General features: G+C 53.6%; 1 protein-coding gene across 2 annotated transcripts in view; it reads left to right on the top strand.

Annotated features, from left to right (window-relative positions):
* LOC144730758 (solute carrier family 2, facilitated glucose transporter member 1-like) overlaps positions 1-22,917 on the top strand; it is a 103,592-nt gene that overhangs the window by 71,124 nt on the left and 9,551 nt on the right. For both annotated transcript variants that reach the window (XM_078611496.1, XM_078611497.1), the window contains exons 2-10: positions 3,690-3,785; positions 5,467-5,627; positions 11,761-11,885; positions 14,156-14,271; positions 15,099-15,261; positions 15,410-15,597; positions 17,490-17,594; positions 20,243-20,344; positions 20,836-21,039. In XM_078611496.1, coding sequence (XP_078467622.1) covers positions 3,690-3,785; positions 5,467-5,627; positions 11,761-11,885; positions 14,156-14,271; positions 15,099-15,261; positions 15,410-15,597; positions 17,490-17,594; positions 20,243-20,344; positions 20,836-21,039 — 1,260 coding nt within the window. The remainder of the gene's footprint in view (positions 1-3,689; positions 3,786-5,466; positions 5,628-11,760; positions 11,886-14,155; positions 14,272-15,098; positions 15,262-15,409; positions 15,598-17,489; positions 17,595-20,242; positions 20,345-20,835; positions 21,040-22,917) is intronic.

The following is a 22,917-nucleotide window of genomic DNA, read 5'->3' on the forward strand; positions in this document are numbered from 1 at the left end:
AGTGTGTGTGTAGTGAGTGAGTGTGTAGTGAGTGAGTGTGCGTGAGTGAGTGAGTGTGTAGTGAGTGAGTGTGTAGTGAGTGAGTGTGTAGTGAGTGAGTGTGTAGTGAGTGAGTGTGTAGTGAGTGAGTGTGTAGTGAGTGAGTGTGTAGTGAGTGAGTGAGTGTGTAGTGAGTGAGTGTGTAGTGAGTGAGTGAGTGTAGTGAGTGAGTGTAGTGAGTGTGTAGTGAGTGAGTGAGTGTGTAGTGAGTGTGTGTGTAGTGAGTGAGTGTGTAGTGAGTGAGTGTGTAGTGAGTGAGTGAGTGAGTGTGTAGTGAGTGAGTGTAGTGAGTGTGTAGTGAGTGAGTGTGTAGTGAGTGAGTGAGTGTGTAGTGAGTGAGTGTGTAGTGAGTGAGTGTAGTGAGTGAGTGTGTGCGTGAGTGTGTAGTGAGTGAGTGAGTGTGTGCGTGAGTGAGTGAGTGAGTGTGTAGTGAGTGAGTGTAGTGAGTGTGTAGTGAGTGAGTGTGTAGTGAGTGAGTGTGTAGTGAGTGAGTGTAGTGAGTGAGTGTGTAGTGAGTGTGTAGTGAGTGAGTGTGTAGTGAGTGAGTGTGTAGTGAGTGAGTGTGTAGTGAGTGTGTAGTGAGTGAGTGTGTAGTGAGTGAGTGTGTAGTGAGTGAGTGTGTAGTGAGTGATTGTGTAGTGAGTGAGTGAGTAGTGAGTGAGTGTGTAGTGAGTGTGTAGTGAGTGAGTGTGTGTAGTGAGTGAGTGAGTGTGTAGTGAGTGTGTAGTGAGTGAGTGAGTGTGTAGTGAGTGTGTAGTGAGTGAGTGTGTAGTGAGTGAGTGAGTGTGTGCGTGAGTGAGTGTAGTGAGTGAGTGTAGTGAGTGAGTGTAGTGAGTGAGTGAGTGTGTGCGTGAGTGTGTAGTGAGTGAGTGAGTGTGTAGTGTGTGTGTAGTGAGTGAGTGAGTGTAGTGAGTGAGTGTGTAGTGAGTGTGCTAGTGAGTGTGTGTGCTAGTGAGTGAGTGAGTGTGTAGTGAGTGAGTGTAGTGAGTGTGTAGTGAGTGAGTGTGTAGTGAGTGTGTAGTGAGTGAGTGTGTAGTGAGTGTGTAGTGAGTGAGTGTAGTGAGTGAGTGTAGTGAGTGAGTGTGTAGTGAGTGTGTAGTGAGTGAGTGTAGTGAGTGAGTGTGTAGTGAGTGAGTGTAGTGAGTGAGTGTAGTGAGTGAGTGAGTGTGTGCGTGAGTGTGTAGTGAGTGAGTGAGTGTGTGCGTGAGTGTGTGAGTGAGTGTGTAGTGAGTGTGTAGTGAGTGTGTAGTGAGTGAGTGTGTGCGTGAGTGAGTGAGTGTGTAGTGAGTGTAGTGTAGCGGTAGTGTAGTGCTTATCGTGGTGCGCTACGAACCTATGAAGGCTGTGTCGGCCTTCATAGGTGCTACACGCTCACAGCATTTGCCCCAACAGTCTGTTAGCTGAACCCACGCGCAGTGTAACCGCATATCGACCAAAACCGCATGCCAATGCTGGACAAAGAATTGTACCTGCAAATCACTCCGAACTGAACTATACTTTTATTTGACCGGGTAAGGCCCCGCGGAGCGAAGTAGCTCTTTCCCAGAAGCGACTTGACCATCACAAAGTGTAGCTCGACGAAGTGGCTGATCGTCATCACGTGGACATCTATATCAGCCAAAGACTCTAAACGGGTCGTGATGTTGATTCGAAATGTGGGGCGAAAAACCCGAGGATCCGGAGAAAAATCCACGCGACCACGGGGAGAGAGAGGGAGACACGCAAACTCCAAATATACAGCAGCAGGCGTCAGGGTCGGAATCGAGCCCACGACCTCCTGCACACCAGGCGAGGTAGTTAACATCTCCTAGCCACCGTGATGATGAGATAGAGACGCAAACTCCAAATATACAGCAGCAGGCATCGTCAGGGTCGGGATCGAGCCCACGACCTCCTGCACACCAGGTGAGGTAGTTAACATCTCCTAGCCACCGTGATGATGATGAGATAGAGACGCAAATTCCAAATCTACAGCAGCAGGCATCGTCAGGGTCGGGATCGAGCCCACGACCTCCTGTACACCAGGCGAGGTAGTCAACATCTCCAAGCCACCGCAGCCGCGAGTGATCGCACGGCAGCGATGAAAACACAAACCTAGCAGGACCCTCCTGAAAACAAAAGCCTCGAGTCACTGCGAGAGCTTTGCCTACGCCGAGAAACGCGGAATGACGGTGAGATTAAGAACAACAACGACGACGATAATAACAACATCGAAAAATCACGAATCCCACCTGCTCCTGGGACTCTGCCTTTCATCCGAAACTGCGGATGGTGAAGGGGGCCCCGTGCCCAACCTCCACGAAGGTGCGACGCTTGCAGAGTGATTCTCTCGTTTTCACAGAAAATATTATTCAGCTACAGAAGTTATATTTTATTTATATTAGATTCATTTGGGTGGGGAGGAGGGGGGACTTTTGTTTTTTTTCTCGAAACAGATACACAAAGACAAAGACCCCCCCGTGTAGCCTTCCAAGAATGTTGGGCCAAGTGCTGTTAGCGAGACAGCATGGCACACGAGGGGGTGGGTGGCCAACACCACGCCCGGCCGCCTTTTTCTCCCCAGTGGCGATGTTAACACACCGCACCAGTGTTCACATTTGAGGCTGAGTCGATCTAGGAGAGGCTCAGGACCGGTTCAGATAACCGGTGGTGGCACCTGGGGAGACAAAGGCGGCCGGGCGTGGTGCTGGCCACCCACCCCCTCGTGTGCCGTTCTGACCTTCATGGGTTGTGCTACTCGCTAGCAGCACTTGCCCCAACAGTCTGTTGCAGGCTACACGGGGGATCTTTGTCTTTCGTCTCTCTCGAAACCGGGGAGCGGTGGTGGAGCGGTTAGGGCGCTGGGCCGCCAACCTTTGTGTCGATTGATCGAGTCGTGCCCTGGACGTCGACTTCGTCTCTGCGATGTTTGTCCCTCTGAAGAGCTGCGACCTGGTGACCTCGTGACGGGCTGACGGTGCGTAGCGCAGGTCTGCCGAGCGCCGCTGGTGGTGGTGGTGTTGTTGTTGTTGTTGATGTTGTTGATGATGATGATGTTGTTATGATGATGATGTTCCACCATTGGAACCTCATTTGCCAGTAAAAAAATATGATAATTGTCTTATTACCCTTCTATCTGGCAACAAAACTGACACCTTTTTTTGCATTATGGCTGCAGGTATTGTGGTCTATGCAAACATGACTCCTTGTAAAAAAGGTGTCAGTTTTGTTGCCAGGATGTTATGATGATGATGTTGTTGTCGGTTTTGATGATGACGATGTTGTTATGATGATGATGTTGTTACGATGATGATGATGATGTTGATGTTGTTGTCGAAGATGTTGATGCTGTCTATGATGTTGTCGATAATGTTGTTGATGATGTTGTTGTTGATGTTGTTGTTGATGATGCTGTTGTTGTTGTTGGTGTAGATGTTCATAATATTGTTCATGATGTTGATAATGTTGATAATGTTGTTGATGTTGTTGATGATGTTGTCGATGATGTTGTTGATGATGTTGTCGATGATGCTGTTGTTGATGATGCTGTTGTTGTTGTTGGTGTAGATGTTCATAATATTGTTCATGATGTTGATAATGTTGTTGATGTTGTTGATGGTGTTGTTGATGATGATGTTGTTGATGTTGTTGTTGTTGTTTATGGCGAGCAGCAGCTGACGGCGCCGCTCCTGGTCTCCGTGTGCGCCGCGGTGCTCAGCTCCTTCGAGTTCGGCTACAACATCGGCGTGACGAACGCTCCCGAGCAGGTGAGCAGGACATCGTCATCATCGTCATCATCAACGTCATCATCATCGTCACGATCAACCTCACCATCATTATCATCAACGTCATCACCATCGTCATCATCGTCATTAACGTCATCAACGTCATCATCGTCATCATCGTCATCATCCACCTAACAATCGTCATCATCATCAACGTCATCATCGTCATCACCATCGTCATCATTAACCTCATCATCGTCATCATCATCATCATCAACGTCATCATCATCAGCGTCATCACCATCATCATCATCAACGTCATCATGATCGTCATCATCAACCTCACCATCATCATCATCATCATCAACGTCATCACCGTCATAATCAACGTCATCACCATCGTCATCATGATCGTCATCATCAACCTCACCATCATCATCATCGTCATCACCATCGTCATCATCATCATCATCAACGTCATCATCATCAGCGTCATCACCATCATCATCATCAACGTCATCATCGTCATCATGATCGTCATCATCAACCTCACCATCATCATCATCAACGTCAACGTCATCATCGTCACGATCAACCTCACCATTATTATCATCAACGTCATCACCATCGTCATCATCATCATCAACGTCATCAACGTCATCATCGTCATCATCCACCTAACAATCGTCATCATCATCAACGTCATCATCGTCATCACCATCGTCATCATTAACCTCATCATCGTCATCATCATCATCAACGTCATCATCATCAGCGTCATCACCATCATCAACGTCATCATGATCGTCATCATCAACCTCACCATCATCATCATCAACGTCATCACCGTCATCATCATCAACGTCATCACCATCGTCATCATGATCGTCATCATCAACCTCACCATCATCATCATCGTCATCATCAACCGCACCATCATCATCAACGTCATCACCATCGTCATCATCATCGTCATCATCAACCTCACCATCGTCATCATCATCAGCGTCATCATCGTCATCATCAACCTCACCATCATCACCATCATCACCATCACCACCATCGTCATCATCGTCATCACTATCGTCATCATCACCATCATCCAGAGGTGTGGACTCGAGTCATGTGACTTGGACTCGAGTCAGACTCGAGTCATGAATTTGATGACTTGCGACTCGACTTGGACTTGCATAACAATGACTTTGTCCCACCTATGAGATGTGGACTCGAGTCATGTGACTTGGACTCGAGTCAGACTCGAGTCATGAATTTGATGACTTGCGACTCGACTTGGACTTGCATAACAATGACTTTGTCCCACCTCTGCCATCATCACCATCGTCATCAGCAACCTCACCATTATCACCATTAGCGTCATCACCATCGTAATTATCAACCTCATCATCGTCATCATTCACCTCACCATCATCACTTGCCCCCGACAGTCTGTTTAGTCTACACGGGGGATCGTTGTGTCATTGTGGGCGTCACTACGTCACTGTGCGCGTCACTGTGTGCCAGAGGTGGGACAAAGTCATTGTTATGCAAGTCACAAGTAAGTCTCAAGTCTTTGCTCTCGAGTCCCGAGTCAAGTCGAGTCAAAGATGAGGCAAGTCCAAGTCGAGTCTGAAGTCATCAAAATCATGACTCGAGTCTGACTCGAGTCCAAGTCGCATGACTCGAGTCCACACCTCTGCTGTGTGCGTCACTGCGCGTGTCTCAGATAATCCGCAGTTTCTACAATGCCACGTGGATGGGTCGCCACGGCGTGGCCATGCCACACTCCTCGCTCACCGCCGTCTGGGCTCTCTCCGTCGCCATCTTCGCCGTGGGCGGCATGGTGAGCGCCCTCATGGTGGGGGCGCTCACCTCCAAATACAGCAGGTGACTCAGCTACACCTACAGCAGGTGACTCAGCCACACCTACAGCAGGTGACTCAGCCACACCTACAGCAGGTGACTCAGCTACACCTACAGCAGGTGACTCAGCCACACCTACAGCAGGTGACTCAGCTACACCTACAGCAGGTGACTCAGCCACACCTACAGCAGGTGACTCAGCTACACCTACAGCAGGTGACTCAGCTACACCTACAGCAGATGACTCAGCTACACCTACAGCAGGTGACTCAGCTACACCTACAGCAGGTGACTCAGCTAGACCTACAGCAGGTGACTCAGCCACACCTACAGCAGGTGACACAACTACACCTACAGCAGGTGACTCAGCTACACCTACAGCAGGTGACTCAGCTACACCTACAGCAGGTGACTCAGCCACACCTACAGCAGGTGACTCAGCTACACCTACAGCAAGTGACTCAGCTACACCTACAGCAGGTGACTCAGCTACACCTACAGCAGGTGACTCAGCTAGACCTACAGCAGGTGACTCAGCCACACCTACAGCAGGTGACACAACTACACCTACAGCAGGTGACTCAGCTACACCTACAGCAGGTGACTCAGCCACACCTACAGCAGGTGACTCAGCTAGACCTACAGCAGGTGACTCAGCCACACCTACAGCAGGTGACTCAGCTACACCTACAGCAGGTGACTCAGCCACACCTACAGCAGGTGACTCAGCTAGACCTACAGCAGGTGACTCAGCTAGACCTACAGCAGGTGACTCAGCTAGACCTACAGCAAGTGACTCAGCTAGACCTACAGCAGGTGACTCAGCCACACCTACAGCAAGTGACTCAGTCACACCTACAGCAGGTGACTCAGCCACACCTACAGCAGGTGACTCAGCTACACCTACAGCAGGTGACTCAGCTAGACCTACAGCAGGTGACTCAGCCACACCTACAGCAAGTGACTCAGCCACACCTACAGCAGGTGACTCAGCTACACCTACAGCAGGTGACTCAGCTAGACCTACAGCAAGTGACTCAGCTAGACCTACAGCAGGTGACTCAGCCACACCTACAGCAAGTGACTCAGTCACACCTACAGCAGGTGACTCAGCTACACCTACAGCAGGTGACTCAGCTACACCTACAGCAGGTGACTCAGCTACACCTACAGGAGGTGACTCAGCTACACCTACAGCAAGTGACTCAGCTACACCTACAGCAGGTGACTCAGCTAGACCTACAGCAGGTGACTCAGCTACACCTACAGCAGGTGACTCAGCTAGACCTACAGCAGGTGACTCAGCCACACCTACAACAGGTGACTCAGCTAGACCTACAGCAGGTGACTCAGCCACACCTACAGCAGGTGACTCAGCCACACCTACAGCAGGTGACTCAGTCACACCTACAGCAGGTGACTCAGCTGGTGTGCCGGATACGGCACTGACATTTTTCTTCTGTGGCTCACCAAACCGGCTGAAATTAACCCCCTGTCTAGATGCCCCCCTCCCACGCGATTACACCCTAACCACCACCCCACCCACTCCCACCCCCCACGTGATCACATCCTCACCACCACCCCACCCACTCCCACCCCCCACGTGATCACATCCTCACCACCACCCCACCCACTCCCACCCCCCACGTGACCCCACCCTCACCACCACCCCACCCACTCCCACCGCCCACGTGATCCCACCCTCACCACGACCCCAGCCACTCCCACCGCCCACGTGATCCCACCCTCACCACCACCCCAGCCACTCCCACCGCCCACGTGATCCCACCCTCACCACCACCCCAGCCACTCCCACTGCCCACGTGATCCCACCCTCACCACGACCCCAGCCACTCCCACCGCCCACGTGATCCCACCCTCACCACCACCCCAGCCACTCCCACTGCCCACGCGACCCCACCCTCACCACCACCCCAGCCACTCCCACTGCCCACGTGATCCCACCCTCACCACCACCCCAGCCACTCCCACTGCCCACGTGACCCCACCCTCACCACCACCCCACCCACTCCCACATCCCACGTGATCCCACCCTCACCACCACCCCACCCACTCCCACCCCCCACGTGACCCCACCCTCACCACCACCCCACCCACTCCCACCGCCCACGTGATCCCACCCTCACCACGACCCCACCCACTCCCACCGCCCACGTGATCCCACCCTCACCACCACCCCAGCCACTCCCACCCCCCACGTGACCCCACCCTCACCACCACCCCACCCACTCCCACTGCCCACGTGATCCCACCCTCACCACCACCCCACCCACTCCCACTGCCCCTGTCCCACCACATTCCCCAGTGCCACCTTGAGGTGGCTCATTCCCGAGACCCAAAACACAAAGCGCCTCGCCCAGCCCCCTAATCGCCTTCACGGGAATCGGAATCTTCATTTGGGATGAATCCGATGTGCTGCAAAGCTCTTTTTCACACGTGTCCAGTCTGCGGCAAACAACACGAACACACGACAGGACAAGGATAGGAGAGGTAGGGAAATCACGAAAAAAAATTGTTTTTCTTACCAGGTAAAGCCCGCGGAGCGAGATGGCTTATTTTTCAGAAGCGACCTGGTCACAATTGATAGCTCAACGAAGTGGCTTATCATGTGGACATTTATAGCAGCCAACAAATGTAAGCAATCTAAACAGGCTGTTGGGGCAAGTGCTGTTAGCGAGCACCTGTGAAGGCCGGCACGGCACACGAGGGGATGGGTGGCCAGCACCACGCCCGGCCGCCTTTGTCTCCCCAGTAGGGATGTCGTTACACACCGCACCAGATACTCATTTGAGGCTGAGATGACCTAGGAGAGGCCCAGGACGGGTTCAGATAATCGTCAGCGCTCAGTGTCTCATAAGCAGAGTCAGGCTCACTGAAGTTGTGCATTATACGACTTTTGCGTTGTGCATTTTACGACTTTTGAGTTGTGCATTATACGACTTTTGAGTTGTGCATTATACGACTTTTGAGTTGTGCATTTTACGACTTTTGCGTTGTGCATTATACGACTTTTGAGTTGTGCATTATACGACTTTTGCGTTGTGCATTATACGACTTTTGAGTTGTGCATTATACGACTTTTGAGTTGTGCATTATACGACTTTTGAGTTGTGCATTATACGACTTTTGCGTTGTGCATTATACGACTTTTGAGTTGTGCATTATACGACTTTTGCGTTGTGCATTATACGACTTTTGAGTTGTGCATTATACGACTTTTGAGTTGTGCATTATACGACTTTTGAGTTGTGCATTATACGACTTTTGAGTTGTGCATTATACGACTTTTGAGTTGTGCATTATACGACTTTTGCGTTGTGCATTATACGACTTTTGAGTTGTGCATTATACGACTTTTGAGTTGTGCATTATACGACTTTTGAGTTGTGCATTATACGACTTTTGTGTTGTGCATTATACAATGGTGCGTTGATCTAGCAGCCCTTGCTTCTGCCAGTTCACCACCTGTGATTGGAGTGAAGCCCGGCTCTGCCGATGAAACCTGGTTGCGTCGAAACCGGTCCCGGGTTTTTTTCCTCAAACTGAACCAATCCCGCTGAGATGCTGCACCTCCCATAAGGCTGTGCGGCTGATGAGATGTGTAAAAAAAATATACAGCACATATGCTTGTATTTGTTTTCCTGTGGAGTGACAGACACGGGAAGGAGGCTTCTGCTGCTTATTTTTATTGTCCTGAGACCCCAGAGCGGTGACCCCTACCGGTGACCCCTACTGCCCCGTGGAATGTGTTGACCTCTATGACCCCTGTACAACTACAACAGCAGCAGCAGCAGCAGCCACCATTCGCCACCAAGTGGCGGCGACGTCACCACGCCACCTGTGCCAGGCTAGATGCACTTTGAGGTCGTCACGGAAGTTTCGAAGGTTCGCTGCTGGCAGGAGGTCACGGGACAGACCCCAGGCGCCATAGGTTAACCGACTGGCTTATGCACCACCTGTGCTCCCTACTGTGCCGACTTGCTACGTTGTTGTGAGCCGTCGCTCCTCCGCCCTCCGTTGTTACTGGAGGGCGACTGCCTCCAACTGCTCAGCAGCGTCCTTCACGAGCCTCCTCCATAGAGATCGATATTGACCTCGCTGGTACCGGTCATCGGCAAATCCACTCAGCTCCACATCCTCTTGTACCACATCACTCCATCTCTTCTCTAGCCCATGCCGCGCCCATTTATCTCCCTTTATCTGGCCAAACAAAAGCTGCTTGGGTATGCGTTGGCTCGGCATGCAGGCTACCTGACCCAGCCAACGCAGCCTTGCCTGCCGGAGGCGCTCACTGATTGGACTGTGTCCAGGCCTTCCAAGGATTTATTAGTTCCTTACAAAATCCAGTCTGGTTAAACCCATGATGGATGGTAGGCAGGCCAGCCCGAATGTTTCTAACCGGGGCAGATATTCAATTAGGGGGATCCACGTTTCGCAAGCATAGAGCAGGGAGGGTATAACTGTGGCCGAGAAGACCCGAAGCATCGTGTGGAGCGACAGACCAGGTAGCTTCCACACAGCCAATGAAAGGATAATGCCGCTCAACTAATTCGGAGTGAGACCTCTGCTGTCAATCCGGAGCTGGTCATAAGCACACTGATCAAGTACGGAAACCTCTCCACTCTCCCCACAACTACTGCTCCATCGCCAATGGGAAGTTGCGTGAGGTGGAGTGTTTGATGACACAAAACACCCAGGCAGGAGCTTAGTTTTGGTTGAGGCTGATTGTAAGTCTCCGCCTATTAAGTGGCACGCTCCAGGTTCAGCAGCAGCGCCTCAGACCCCTTCTCTGAGTGAGCAGCAATCGCCAATGAATCAGTGTACATAACACGGTTGACCAATAAGGAGCCATCCCTTGACCCCTGTGACCTCTGTGACCCCTGCGTGCCTGGAGGGGTGGGGGGGTAGTGAGGTGGGGGCGTCCTTCCTGACTCGCCCAGAACCTCACCACCTCGCCCACTCACCACCTCACTCCTCCGCACTTCACCACCTCCCCCACTCACCACCTCGCCCACTCACCACCTCACTCCTCCGCACCTCACCACCTCGCCCACTCACCACCTCACTCCTCCGCACCTCACCACCTCGCCCACTCACCACCTCACTCCTCCGCACCTCACCACCTCGCCCACTCACCACCTCACTTCTCCGCACCTCACCACCTCGCCCACTCACCACCTCACTCCTCCGCACCTCACCACCTCGCCCACTCACCAACTCACCAACTACCACCTCACTCCTCCGCACCTCACCACCTCGCCCACTCACCACCTCGCCGACTAAAAAACAGCAGCCGCCATTCGTCACAAAGTGGCGGTGACGTCACCACGGCGCTAGTGCCAGGCTATGTTCACGTTAAGGCCACGTGAAGTGGTAATTATTTTTGTGCCGGTGATAATTATGGATGTTACGGTGGTGAGAATTGTTGTTGTGGTGGTGGTAATTGTTGTTGTTGTGGTGGTAATTGTTGTTGTGGTAATTGTTGTTGTGGTGGTAATTATTGTGGTGGTAATTGTGGTGGTGGTAATTGTTGTGGTGGTAATTGTTGTTGTTGTGGTGATTGTTGTGGTAATTGTTGTGGTGGTGGTAATTGTTGTGGTGGTGGTGGTGGTAATTGTTGTTGTTGTGGTAATTATGGTGGTGGTAATTGTGGTGGTGGAAATTATTGTGGTGGTAATTGTTGTTGTTGTGGTAATTGTTGTGGTAATTGTTGTGGTGGTAATTGTGGTGGTGGTGGTAATTGTTGTTGTTGTTGTTGTGGTAATTGTTGTGGTGGTGGTGGTAATTGTTGTTGTTGTGGTAATTATTGTGGTGGTAATTGTGGTGGTGGTAATTGTTGTTGTTGTGGTAATTGTTGTTGTTGTGGTAATTGTTGTTGTTGTGGTAATTATTGTGGTGGTAATTGTGGTGGTGGTGGTAATTGTTGTGGTGGTAATTGTGGTGGTGGTAATTGTTTGGTGGTGGTAATTGTTGTTGTGGTAATTATTGTGGTGGTAATTATTGTGGTGGTAATTGTTGTTGTGGTAATTGTTTGGTGGTGGTGGTAATTGTTGTGGTGGTGGTAATTGTTGTTGTTGTTGTGGTAATTGTTGTTGTTGTGGTGGTGGTAATTGTTGTGGTGGTGGTGGTGTTGCAGACGTAACTGCCTCATGGCCAACAACGCGCTGGCACTGCTGGGCGGGACCCTCATGGCAATTTCCAAGGCGGCCTCCTCCTACGAGACGCTCGTCGCAGGCAGACTCATCGTGGGCCTCTACTGCGGTGAGGGGCGGTGGTGAGTGGTGCTGAGGGTGGTGAGGGTGGTGAGGGTGCAGTTACGGTTGGTGGTGGTGGTGGTGATTGTCATGATGATGTTGGTGGTGGTGGACGTGACATTGGTGGCTATGGTGATGGAGATCATGTTTGTGTAGCGACATAGAATGGGTCACTGACAGAGAGGGGCACTGTGAGTGTAGTAGCGCTCTCTGCCAGCAGGGCATGCAATGTCATGGAACGGGTCCCTAGGGGGCGTAGCGCTGGTGGCTGGCAGAGAGGAGGGGGCATCTGAGGACGTAGCAGCCCGGTTGGCTGGCAAGGGCACGTGACAGGCCAGGGTAAGGATGTGGGCCAAAGGTTCAAGTTAAAGTTAATGTATTAGGTATAGCCCTGTGAGCCATTCGGCTCTTGAATCGGGTGCAACCGCAACAAACAAAAAACAAAAAACATGAACAAAACATTTTAAAGTGAATATGTGACTAAGTGCAAACAGAAAACCCAAGAAAAGACAGCAAAATATTGCAGAAAAAAACACCGTACACCAACGCTGTGTGCAAAAATCCCAGTGGGATGCAAGTCAAACAACAACAACAACAACCACAAGACAACTTAGATTAAGGCCATCAATCTAACTCTGTACTACAACAAACAAACATGGCTAAAACAATACACTTTTCGAAATCACCAAAATAAAGCTATGAAAGGTGACAGAAGGGACACGTGGGGTATGGCTCAGAACCTTCCAGTAGATTCCAGAAGAGGGCGTGGCTGAGGGCGGAGCCAGGCCACGCTGGGAGGCATTAAAGGGAGGTCCCGTCGCTGGGTCGGGGCTGTCTGCTGGAATGGAGTCCTGCGTCTTACATCTTCCACTGGGCCTTCGACAGAGGTCGCAAACGGGTTTTGTTTCTTTACCCGTACCCGGCCGCACCAGGGTCGCAAACGGGTTTTGTTTCTTTACCCGTACCCGGCCATACCCGTACCTTACCCGTACCCAGCCGGGTATGGGTAGGGTACGGGTATTGGGTACCTGATTGCGACCTCTGGGATGAAGCCATGTTGCAGGCGCGGGTGGGTTGATTCTAGGAACTTGAATTGTGAGAAGAGACAAGACGTTGGGAAATGAGTGACAAACGGTGACTCACCAGTGACTCACGGCCTACCCGTACCCGGCCGCACCAGGGTCGCAAACGGGTACCCGTACCCGTACCCGGCCGCACCAGGGTCGCAAACGGGTACTCGTACCCGGCCGGGTACGGGTAGCCGGGTATCAGGTAGGGTATGGGTATTGGGTACCTGGTTGCGACCTCTGGCCTTCGATCCTCGGTATTCGTGCTCGGCATTGTGAGTCAGGCAGTGTGCCGACTGGCCTGACCCGGTTTATGTCGTTATCCCGTTGTGGTCCATAGTATAAACGTGTTGCCTCCTGAGTTAGTGTGTGTCTCTCAGTGAACCCACTACATCTGCATTAACCACATGTACTTGTGGTGAGCATGGAGGCATGATTCCTTGGAAATGGTTTAGGTTTGGTGTTTTAACATCTTAACACCTGTCTTGTTGCCAGAAAGGGTAAAACCTTTTGTTATATTTTGATACTGGCAAGGGAGGTCCCATGACGTGATGGAGATGTTGATGGTGGTGGTGACATTGGCGGTGGCTGTGGTAGTGGTGGCTGTCATGATGATGTTGGTGGTGGTGGCCTTGACATTGGTAGCTGTGGTGATGGTGATACAGATATTGATGGTGGTGGTGTTGACAGTGGTGGTGGTGGCTGTGGTGGCGGTGGTGGTGGTGGTGGTGGTGGTGGTGATGGTGGTGGGTGGTGGGTGTGGTGGTGATAGAGATATTGATGGTGGTGGCCGTGGTGGTGGTGGTGGTGGTGATGGTGATACAGATATTGATGGTGGTGGTGTTGACATTGGTGGTGGTGGTGGCTGTAGTGGTGGCGGTAGTGGTGGTGATGGAGATATTGATGGTGGTGGCTGTAGTGGTGGTGGTGGTGATGGTGATACAGATATAGATGGTGGTGGTGATGGAGATATTGATGGTGGTGGCTGTAGTGGTGGTGGGTGGTGGGTGTGGTGGTGATGGAGATATTGATGGTGGTGGCCGTGGTGGTGGTGGCGGTGGTGGTGGTGATGGTGATACAGATATTGATGGTGGTGGTGTTGACATTGGTGGTGGTGGTGGCTGTAGTGGTGGCGGTAGTGGTGGTGATGGAGATATTGATGGTGGTGGACGTGGTGGTGGTGGTGGTGGTGATGGTGGTGGTGGTGCAGGTCTCTCCACGGGCCTGGTCCCCATGTACATCGGGGAGCTGTCCCCCACCGAGCTGCGGGGGGCTCTGGGCACCCTGCACCAGCTCGCCGTCGTCATCGGCATCCTCTTCGCTCAGGCAAGGCCCGCCCACTCGCTCACTCTGCACCTCGTCCACTCACTCTGCACCTCGTCCACTCGCTCTGAAACCTCACTGACTCTGCTCCCCATCCGAAACTATAAATGAAACTTTTTTAATTTAATTTGACCAGGTTAGGACCGACTGAGCTATGCATCTCTTTTTTCCGAAGCGACCTGCTGCCTATCACAGAATCATTGCTCAACCAAGTAGCTTATCATCGCGTGGAAATGTAGAGCAGCAAACTACTCTCAACACGTGATGTTGATTCCAAATGTGGAGGGAAAAAAGGACCCGGAGAAAAATCCACGCGACCACGGGGAGAGAGACACGCAAACTCCAAATATACAGCAGCAGGCGTCAGGGTCAGGATCGAACCCACGACCTCCTGTAGACCAGGCGAGGTAGTTAACATCTCACCACGGGGAAAAAGAGACACGCAAACTCCAAATATACAGCAGCAGCAGGCGTCAGGGTCGGGATCGAACCCACGACCTCCTGTAGACCAGGCGAGGTAGTTAACATCTCACCACGTGGAGAAAGAGAGAGACACGCAAACTCCAAATATACAGCAGCAGGCGTCAGGGTCAGGATCGAACCCACGACCTCCTGTAGACCAGGCGAGGTAGTTAACATCTCCTAGCCACCGTGGCGCCCCCACCCCCTCCCCCCCCCACCCCCCTTCAAAGGCCTGCGCCACGCCACGGCCTTTATTCGGCGCACTTGCCCCGACGGCCAGCGTGGGCTACACGGTGGAATACGGGTGGTGGGGTGGGACCTTTACCCGTAGTGCCGCGTGCCGCGTGCCGCGGCTGCTGCTGCTGCAGGTGCTGGGCATGGAGTCGCTGCTGGGCTCCGAGTCGCTGTGGCCGCTGCTACTCGGCTTCACGATGGTGCCCTCGGTGGCGCAGCTCGCCGTGCTGCCCTTCTGCCCCAAGAGCCCTCGCTACCTCCTGATCAACGAGGGCCTCGACAAGGAGGCGCGACAAGGTGAGACGCGGCGGCGGCGCAGGCGGCGGCTCAGGGATGCTAACGGCGTCGAGCGGTGGTTTGGCGGCAGGCTCGAATTCAGAAGTTTGCGGTTCGAATCCAGCGTCCGCCCCGGTTATTCTCTGTCTCTCGCTCGCTCGCTCCGCAGTGCTGGTGCGTCTCCGCGGCACGGGCGACGTGGAGCGCGACATGCAGGAGATGCGCGAGGAGCAGCGGCAGATGCAGCGCGAGGAGAGCGTCTCGGTGCTGTCGCTGCTGCGCTCGCGCGCCTACCGCCAGCCGCTGATCGTGTCCGTCGTGCTGCACCTGTCTCAGCAGTTCTCCGGCATCAACGCCGTGAGTGGCGGCGGCGGCGCTCACCTTGCTGCGGCCTCGCGCTCGGAGCCGCGCGGGAGGGATGGCGACGACGATGACGATGACGACGACAACGACGACGATGACGATGATGACGACGACGACGACGACGACGATGACGACGACGATGACGACGACGATGATGACGACGATGATGATGATGACGACGATGACGACGATGACGACGATGATGACGATGACGACGACGACGATGACGACGATGACGACGATGATGACGATGACGACGATGACGACGATGACGACGATGACGACGATGACGACGACGATGATGACGACGATGATGACGATGACGACAATGACGACGATGACGATGATGACGACGATGACGACGACGACGACGACGACAATGACGACGACGACGACGATGATGACGACGACGACGATGACTGAACGAAAAACGTAAAACTATATTTTCAACTTAAAGCTATTCACCAGTTAAGCCCTACTGAGCTTTCTTTTTTTTTCACAGAACATCACAGCGACAGGAGCACAAAGTATAGGAAAGGGTAAATTAATCACTTTACAAATATTTTAAAAATCTACATTTTTGTTACCTTACCAAGTAAAAGCCCACTGAGCTATTAGCTTCTTGTTCAGAAGTGGTCCTGGCCTCAAATGATAGCTCAACGAAGTGGCTTATACTGGTAGGTACCACCTGGTTACACCAGCCCACAGGGGATTATTGTGTCCGTCCGTCGTGCATCCAAAAATGGGAGGGGTGGGGCTGGGTGGAGAGGGGAGGGTGGGGAGGGGCTGGGTGGGGAAGGTGGGGAGGGGCTGGGTGGGGAGGGGTGGGGCTGGATGGGGGGAGGGAGGGGTGGGGCTGGGTGGGGAGGGGCTGGTCACCCCGTGGTGCCCTTATAAAACTCAACGTTTAACCTACTCACGCCGGCTTGTGCCCGCCCTCACAGTCGGCCATATTTGCGGAATACACCACGCCGCCGTTGACCCTGGCCATTGACCGAGCAACCCAACGTTCCTACCAGCTCCCTCCGCAGGAGGAATGTGTTCGCGTGGAAATGTATAGCAGCCAACAAATGTAAGTCATCTAAACAGACTGCTGGGGCAAGTGCTGTTAGCGGGTAGCACCTGTGAAGGCCGGCACGGTACACGAGGGGGTAGGTGGCCAGCACCACGCCCGGCCGCCTTTGTCTCCCCAGTGGCGATGTTTCCACACCGCGCAGCGGCAATGGTGGCAGTGGCGATGTTATCGGTGTCGCAATGATGATGATGAGCGGGATGACGATGATGACAAAGGAAACAAAGATGATGATAAGATGACGATGACAATGATGATTGTCACCGAGATGACGATGGCGATGACGATTCCATGATGGTGATGACGATGATGCCAATGAAATCGATTGCCATTGCTGATTATTTCAAAGATGATGATAATCACGATGATGACGATGATGACGACAATGATGATAGTAATGATGATGATGGCGGTAATGATGATGATAACGATGATGACAATGTTGATGACAATGATGATGACGATGATGGTGACGATGATGACGATGATGATGACAATGATAACAACGATGATGACGATGATGATGACAATGATAACAACGATGATGACGATGATGACGACGATGACGACGATGACGGTGACGATGATGACTGGCAATGACGATGATGACGACAATGACGGTGACGATGATAACGGTGACGATGATGATCATGGCAATGACGGTGATGACGGTGACGATGATGATCATGGCAATGACGATGATGACGAAGATGACGATGATGATCATGGCAATGACGATGATGACAATGGCAATGACGGCGATGACGGTGACGAGGATGACGAAGATGACGATGTCGGTCTCTCTCCATCACAGATCTTCTTCTACTCCACGAGCATCTTCACCAACGCCGGCGTGCCCAACCCCGTCTACGCCACCATCGGCGCCGGCGCCGTCAACGTCGCCTTCACCGTCGTGTCGGTGAGACGCCGCGGCCGCCTCCCACACGGCCACTGTGGGCCTCACGCACACGGACACACACAGACACACACACACAGACACAGAGAGATACACACAGACACAGAGAGAGAGACACAGACACACAGAGAGAGAGACACAGAGAGACACAGACACAGAGACACACAGACACAGAGACACAGACACAGAGACACAGAGAGACACAGACACAGAGAGATTCACTCAGACACAGAGACACACAGAGAGAGACACACAGACACAGATACACACAAAGAGACACAGAGACACAGATACAGATACACACAGAGACACAGAGACAGAGAGGCACACAGACACAGAGACACAGACACACAGACACAGACAGAGAGACACAGAGAGAGACACAGAGAGAGACACAGAGATACAGACACACAGACACAGAGACACAAAGAGACACAAAGACACAGACACACAGACACACGGACACACGGACACACAGACACAGAGACACACAGACACACAGAGACACAGACACACAGACACACGGACACACAGAGACACAGACACACAGAGACACAGAGAGACACAGAGACACACAGACACAGAGAGACACAGAGAGAGAGAGACACATACACACAGAGAGAGAGAGACACACACAGACAGAGAGAGAGAGAGACACAGACACACAGATACAGAGAGACAGAGAGAGAGAGACACACAGAGAGAGAGAGAGACACAGACAGACAGACAGAGAGACACAGAGAGATTAAAAGAGAGAGACAGAGAGACATAGAAAGAAAGACAAAGAGAGAGAGACACACAGAGAGAGAGAGACACACAACCGCCATTCGCCACGAAGTGGCGGTGACGTCACCACGACGCTTGTGCCAGGCCATGTGCACCTTGAGGCTACCACGTGAAGTGTCGAACGCCCGCTGGCAGGAGGTCACGGGGCAGACCCAGCAGGTGCCACGGGTCGACTGACCGAGATGACCGAGACGACTCACTTCCTATACTGCCTCTCAATCTCCTCCACCTCTTCCTCATGCTCCACCTCGTCTGCTTTGTCGTTCTCCTCATCCGTTTCCTCCTTCCCCTCCTCTCCCCCTCCTCCCCCTTCTCCCTCCCCCCTCCCCCTTCTCCCTCCCCCCTCCCCCTTCTCCCTCCCCCCTCACCCCCATCCTCCCCCTTCTCCCTCCCCCTTCTCCCTCCCCCTTCTCCCCTCCCCCCCTCTCCCCTCCCTCCCCCTTCTCCCCCTTCTCCCTCCCCCTTCTCCCTCCCCCCTCCCCCTTCTCCCTCCCCCCTCACCCCCATCCTCCCCCTTCTCCCTCCCCCTTCTCCCTCCCCCTTCTCCCCCCCTCCTCCCCCTTCTCCCTCCCCCCTCACCCCCATCCTCCCCCTTCTCCCTCCCCCTTCTCCCTCCCCCTTCTCCCTCCCCCCTCCCCCTTCTCCCCCCCCCTCTCCCCCTCCTCCCCCTTCTCCCTCCCCCCTCACCCCCATCCTCCCCCTTCTCCCTCCCCCTTCTCCCTCCCCCTTCTCCCCCCCTCCTCCCCCTTCTCCCTCCCCCCTCACCCCCATCCTCCCCCTTCTCCCTCCCCCTTCTCCCTCCCCCTTCTCCCTTCTCCCCCCCCCCCCCCCCCCTCTCCCCTCCTCCCCTTCTCCCTCCCCCTTCTCCCTCCCCCTTCTCCCTTCTCCCCTACCCCTCTCCCCCTCCTCCCCCTTCTCCCTCCCCCCTCACCCCCATCCTCCCCCTTCTCCCTCCCCCTTCTCCCTCCCCCCTCACCCCCATCCTCCCCCTTCTCCCTCCCCCTTCTCCCTCCCCCTTCTCCTCCCTCCCCCTTCTCCCTCCCCCCTCCCCCTTCTCCCCCCCCCCTCTCCCCCCTCCTCCCCCTTCTCCCTCCCCCCTCACCCCCATCCTCCCCCTTCTCCCTCCCCCTTCTCCCACCCCCTTCTCCCTCCCCCCTCCCCCTTCTCCCTCCCCCTTCTCCCTCCCTCCTCCCCCTTCTCCCCCCCCTCTCCCCCTCCTCCCCCTTCTCCCTCCCCCCCTCACCCCCATCCTCCCCCTTCTCCCTCCCCCTTCTCCCTCCCCCCTTCTCCCTCCCCCCTCCCCCTTCTCCCTCCCCCTTCTCCCTCCCTCCTCCCCCTTCTCCCCCCCCTCTCCCCCTCCTCCCCCTTCTCCCCTCCCCCCTCACCCCCATCCTCCCCCTTCTCCCTCCCCCTTCTCCCTCCCCCTTCTCCCTCCCCCCCCTCCCCCTTCTCCCTCCCCCTTCTCCCTCCCTCCTCCCCCTTCTCCCTCCCCCTTCTCCCTCCCTCCTCCCCCTTCTCCCCCCCCTCTCCCCCTCCTCCCCCTTCTCCCTCCCCCCTCACCCCCATCCTCCCCCTTCTCCCTCCCCCTTCTCCCTCCCCCTTCTCCCTCCCCCTTCTCCCTCCCCCTTCTCCCTCCCCCCTCCCCCTTCTCCCTCCCCCTTCTCTCTCCCTCCTCCCCCTTCTCCCCCCCCTCTCCCCCTCCTCCCCCTTCTCCCTCCCCCCTCACCCCCATCCTCCCCCTTCTCCCTCCCCCTTCTCCCTCCCCCTTCTCCCTCCCCCCTCCACCTTCTCCCTCCCCCTTCTCCCCCCCCCTCTCCCCCTCCTTCCCCTCTCTCCACCCCTCTCCCCCCCCCCGCGGGGTGCAGCTGTTCCTGGTGGAGCGTGCCGGACGCCGCACGCTGCACCTCGTGGGGCTGGCAGGGATGGGCGTCTGCGCCATCGTCATGACCATCGCGCTCAGCCTGCAGGTGCGGGGGTGGATGTGGGCACACGGCGGCGGGGTCATGGTCAGGGTCAGGGTCACTGGTTAGGGTCAGGGGTTAAATGTTAACCCTGGCCACAAGCCTAACTATGATCCTAGTGCAATCGCTAAACTCTGACCCATCAATCCTGACCCAGCCACCCTAACCCTGACCCACCAACCCTCACCCTGACCTGTGACCCCCTTGAGCCATGACCCCTTGAACCTTGACCCCCTTGAGCCATAAACCCTTGAGCCATATTCTTAGTTTTTTCGGTAAAGTCACATGATTTTATTTTATTTTTATTTAACTTTTATTAATTCTAATTTTTTACCTACGTGACTTTACCGAAAAAACCTAAGAATATGAATCCTTGCAGTCACGAAAGCTTCAAACCTTGAGCCATAACCCCTTGAACTGTGACCCCCCTTGAACCGTGACCCCTTAAACCCCCCTCCACCCCCTCCCACCACCCCCCACCGGCCTTGTGTGCGCAGAAAACCCTGGTGTGGATGTCGTACGTGAGCATCGTGGCGATCTTCGGCTTCGTGGCGCTCTTTGAGATCGGGCCGGGCCCCATCCCGTGGTTCATCGTGGCCGAGCTGTTCTCGCAGGGCCCGCGGCCCGCCGCCATCGCCATCGCAGGCTGCGTCAACTGGACGGCCAACTTCCTCGTCAGCATGTGCTTCCAGTACATCGAGGTGGGTCGCCGCGGGGAGTTTCGCTCGCTTGTTGTCATTGTCGTCATCGTCGTCGTCATCGCATTCGTTATCGTTGCCATCATTGTCATAATCGTCGTCATCGTCGCCATTGTTATCGCCATTGTTGTCGTCATCGTCGTCGTCATCATTGTCATCATCGTCGTCATCGTCATCATTGTTGTCGTCATCGTTGTCATCATCATTATCATTGTCATCGTCATTGTTGTCGTCATTGTTGTCGTCATCGTTGTCGTCATCGTTGTCGTCATCGTTGTCGTCATCATCGCCAATGCCGACTGCGTCAATTGGACGGCCAACTTCCTCATCAGCATGAGCTTCCAGTACATCGAGATGGGCCGCCGCGGGGAGTTTCGCTCGCTCGTTGTCATCATCGTCGTCGTCGTCATCGCCATCGTTATCGTTGTCATCATTATCATAATCGTCATCCTCATTGTCGTCATCGTTGTCATCATCATCGCATTCATTATCGTTGTCATCATTGTCATGATCGTCGCCATCGTTATCGTTGTGATCATTGTCATCATAATCGTCATCATTGTTGTTGTCATCGGTGTCTTCATCGTCGTCATCGTTATCGTTGTCATCATTGGCGTCATCGTCGTCATCATTGTCGTCATCGTTGTCATCATCATCGCATTCGTTATCGTTGCCATTATTGTCGTAATCGTCGTCACTGTGGTCATCGTTTTCATCATCTTCATCGTTGTCATCGTTATCATTGTCATCATCGCCGTCGTCGTCATCATCACCGTCGTCATGGTCGTCATCATCACCGTCGTCGTCGCCAGCTGCGTCAACTGGACGGCCGAGGTGGCCGCCGCGTGGATTTTCGCTCGTTCACTTGCTCGCTGTCGTCGTCGGAGTCAATATTGTCATCGTCGCCATCGTTATTGTTGTCATCATTGTTGTCACAATCGTCGTCATCGTCGTCATCGTTGTCATCATCTTCATCGTCGTCATCATCGCCATCGTTGTCATCATTGTCATCACCGTCGTCATCGTCGTCGTCATCGTTGTCATCATCATTATCATTGTCATTGTCGTCGCCATTGTTATCGCCATTGTTGTCGTCATCGTTGTCGTCATTGTTGTCGTCATCGTTGTCGTCATCATCGCCAATGCCGACCGCGTCAATTGGACGACCAACTTCCTCGTCAGCATGAGCTTCCAGTACATCAAAGTGTGCGGCCATGGGGATTTCTGCTCGCTCATTCACTTGCTGTCGTCGTCGGAGTCATTGCCATCGTCATCGTTGTCGTCATCGTCGTCGTCATCGTTGTTGTCGTCATCGTTGTGAGGTGAGCCGCTGCGGGGATTTCCTCTCGCTTGCTGTCATTGTCGTCATCTCTGTCGTCATCATCACCGTTGTTATCATTGTCGTCATCATCGTTTGACGCGTAGGTGGTGTTGTTGGCGGCGCTGAGAAGCGCAACGCTCGCACCTCGCAGCGACACCTGAAGATGATGTTGGTGATGATGCTGATGATGATGACGACTACGTTAGTGATACTGCTGATGATGATGATGACGACGACGACTACGACTACGTTGGTGATGCTGATGATGTTGTTGGTGATACTGATGATGATGATGACGACGACGACTACATTGGTGATGCTGATGACGATGATGGTGATACTGATGATGATGATGACGACGACGACTACGTTAGTGATGCTGATGATGTTGTTGGTGATACTGCTGATGATGATGACGACTACGTTAGTGATACTGCTGATGATGATGATGACGACGACGACTACGACTACGTTGGTGATGCTGATGATGTTGTTGGTGATACTGATGATGATGATGACGACGACGACTACATTGGTGATGCTGATGACGATGATGGTGA

Source organism: Lampetra planeri, chromosome 36 (assembly GCF_965212315.1).
Source record: "Lampetra planeri chromosome 36, kcLamPlan1.2.h2, whole genome shotgun sequence".
Taxonomy (NCBI): Eukaryota; Metazoa; Chordata; class Hyperoartia; order Petromyzontiformes; family Petromyzontidae; genus Lampetra; species Lampetra planeri.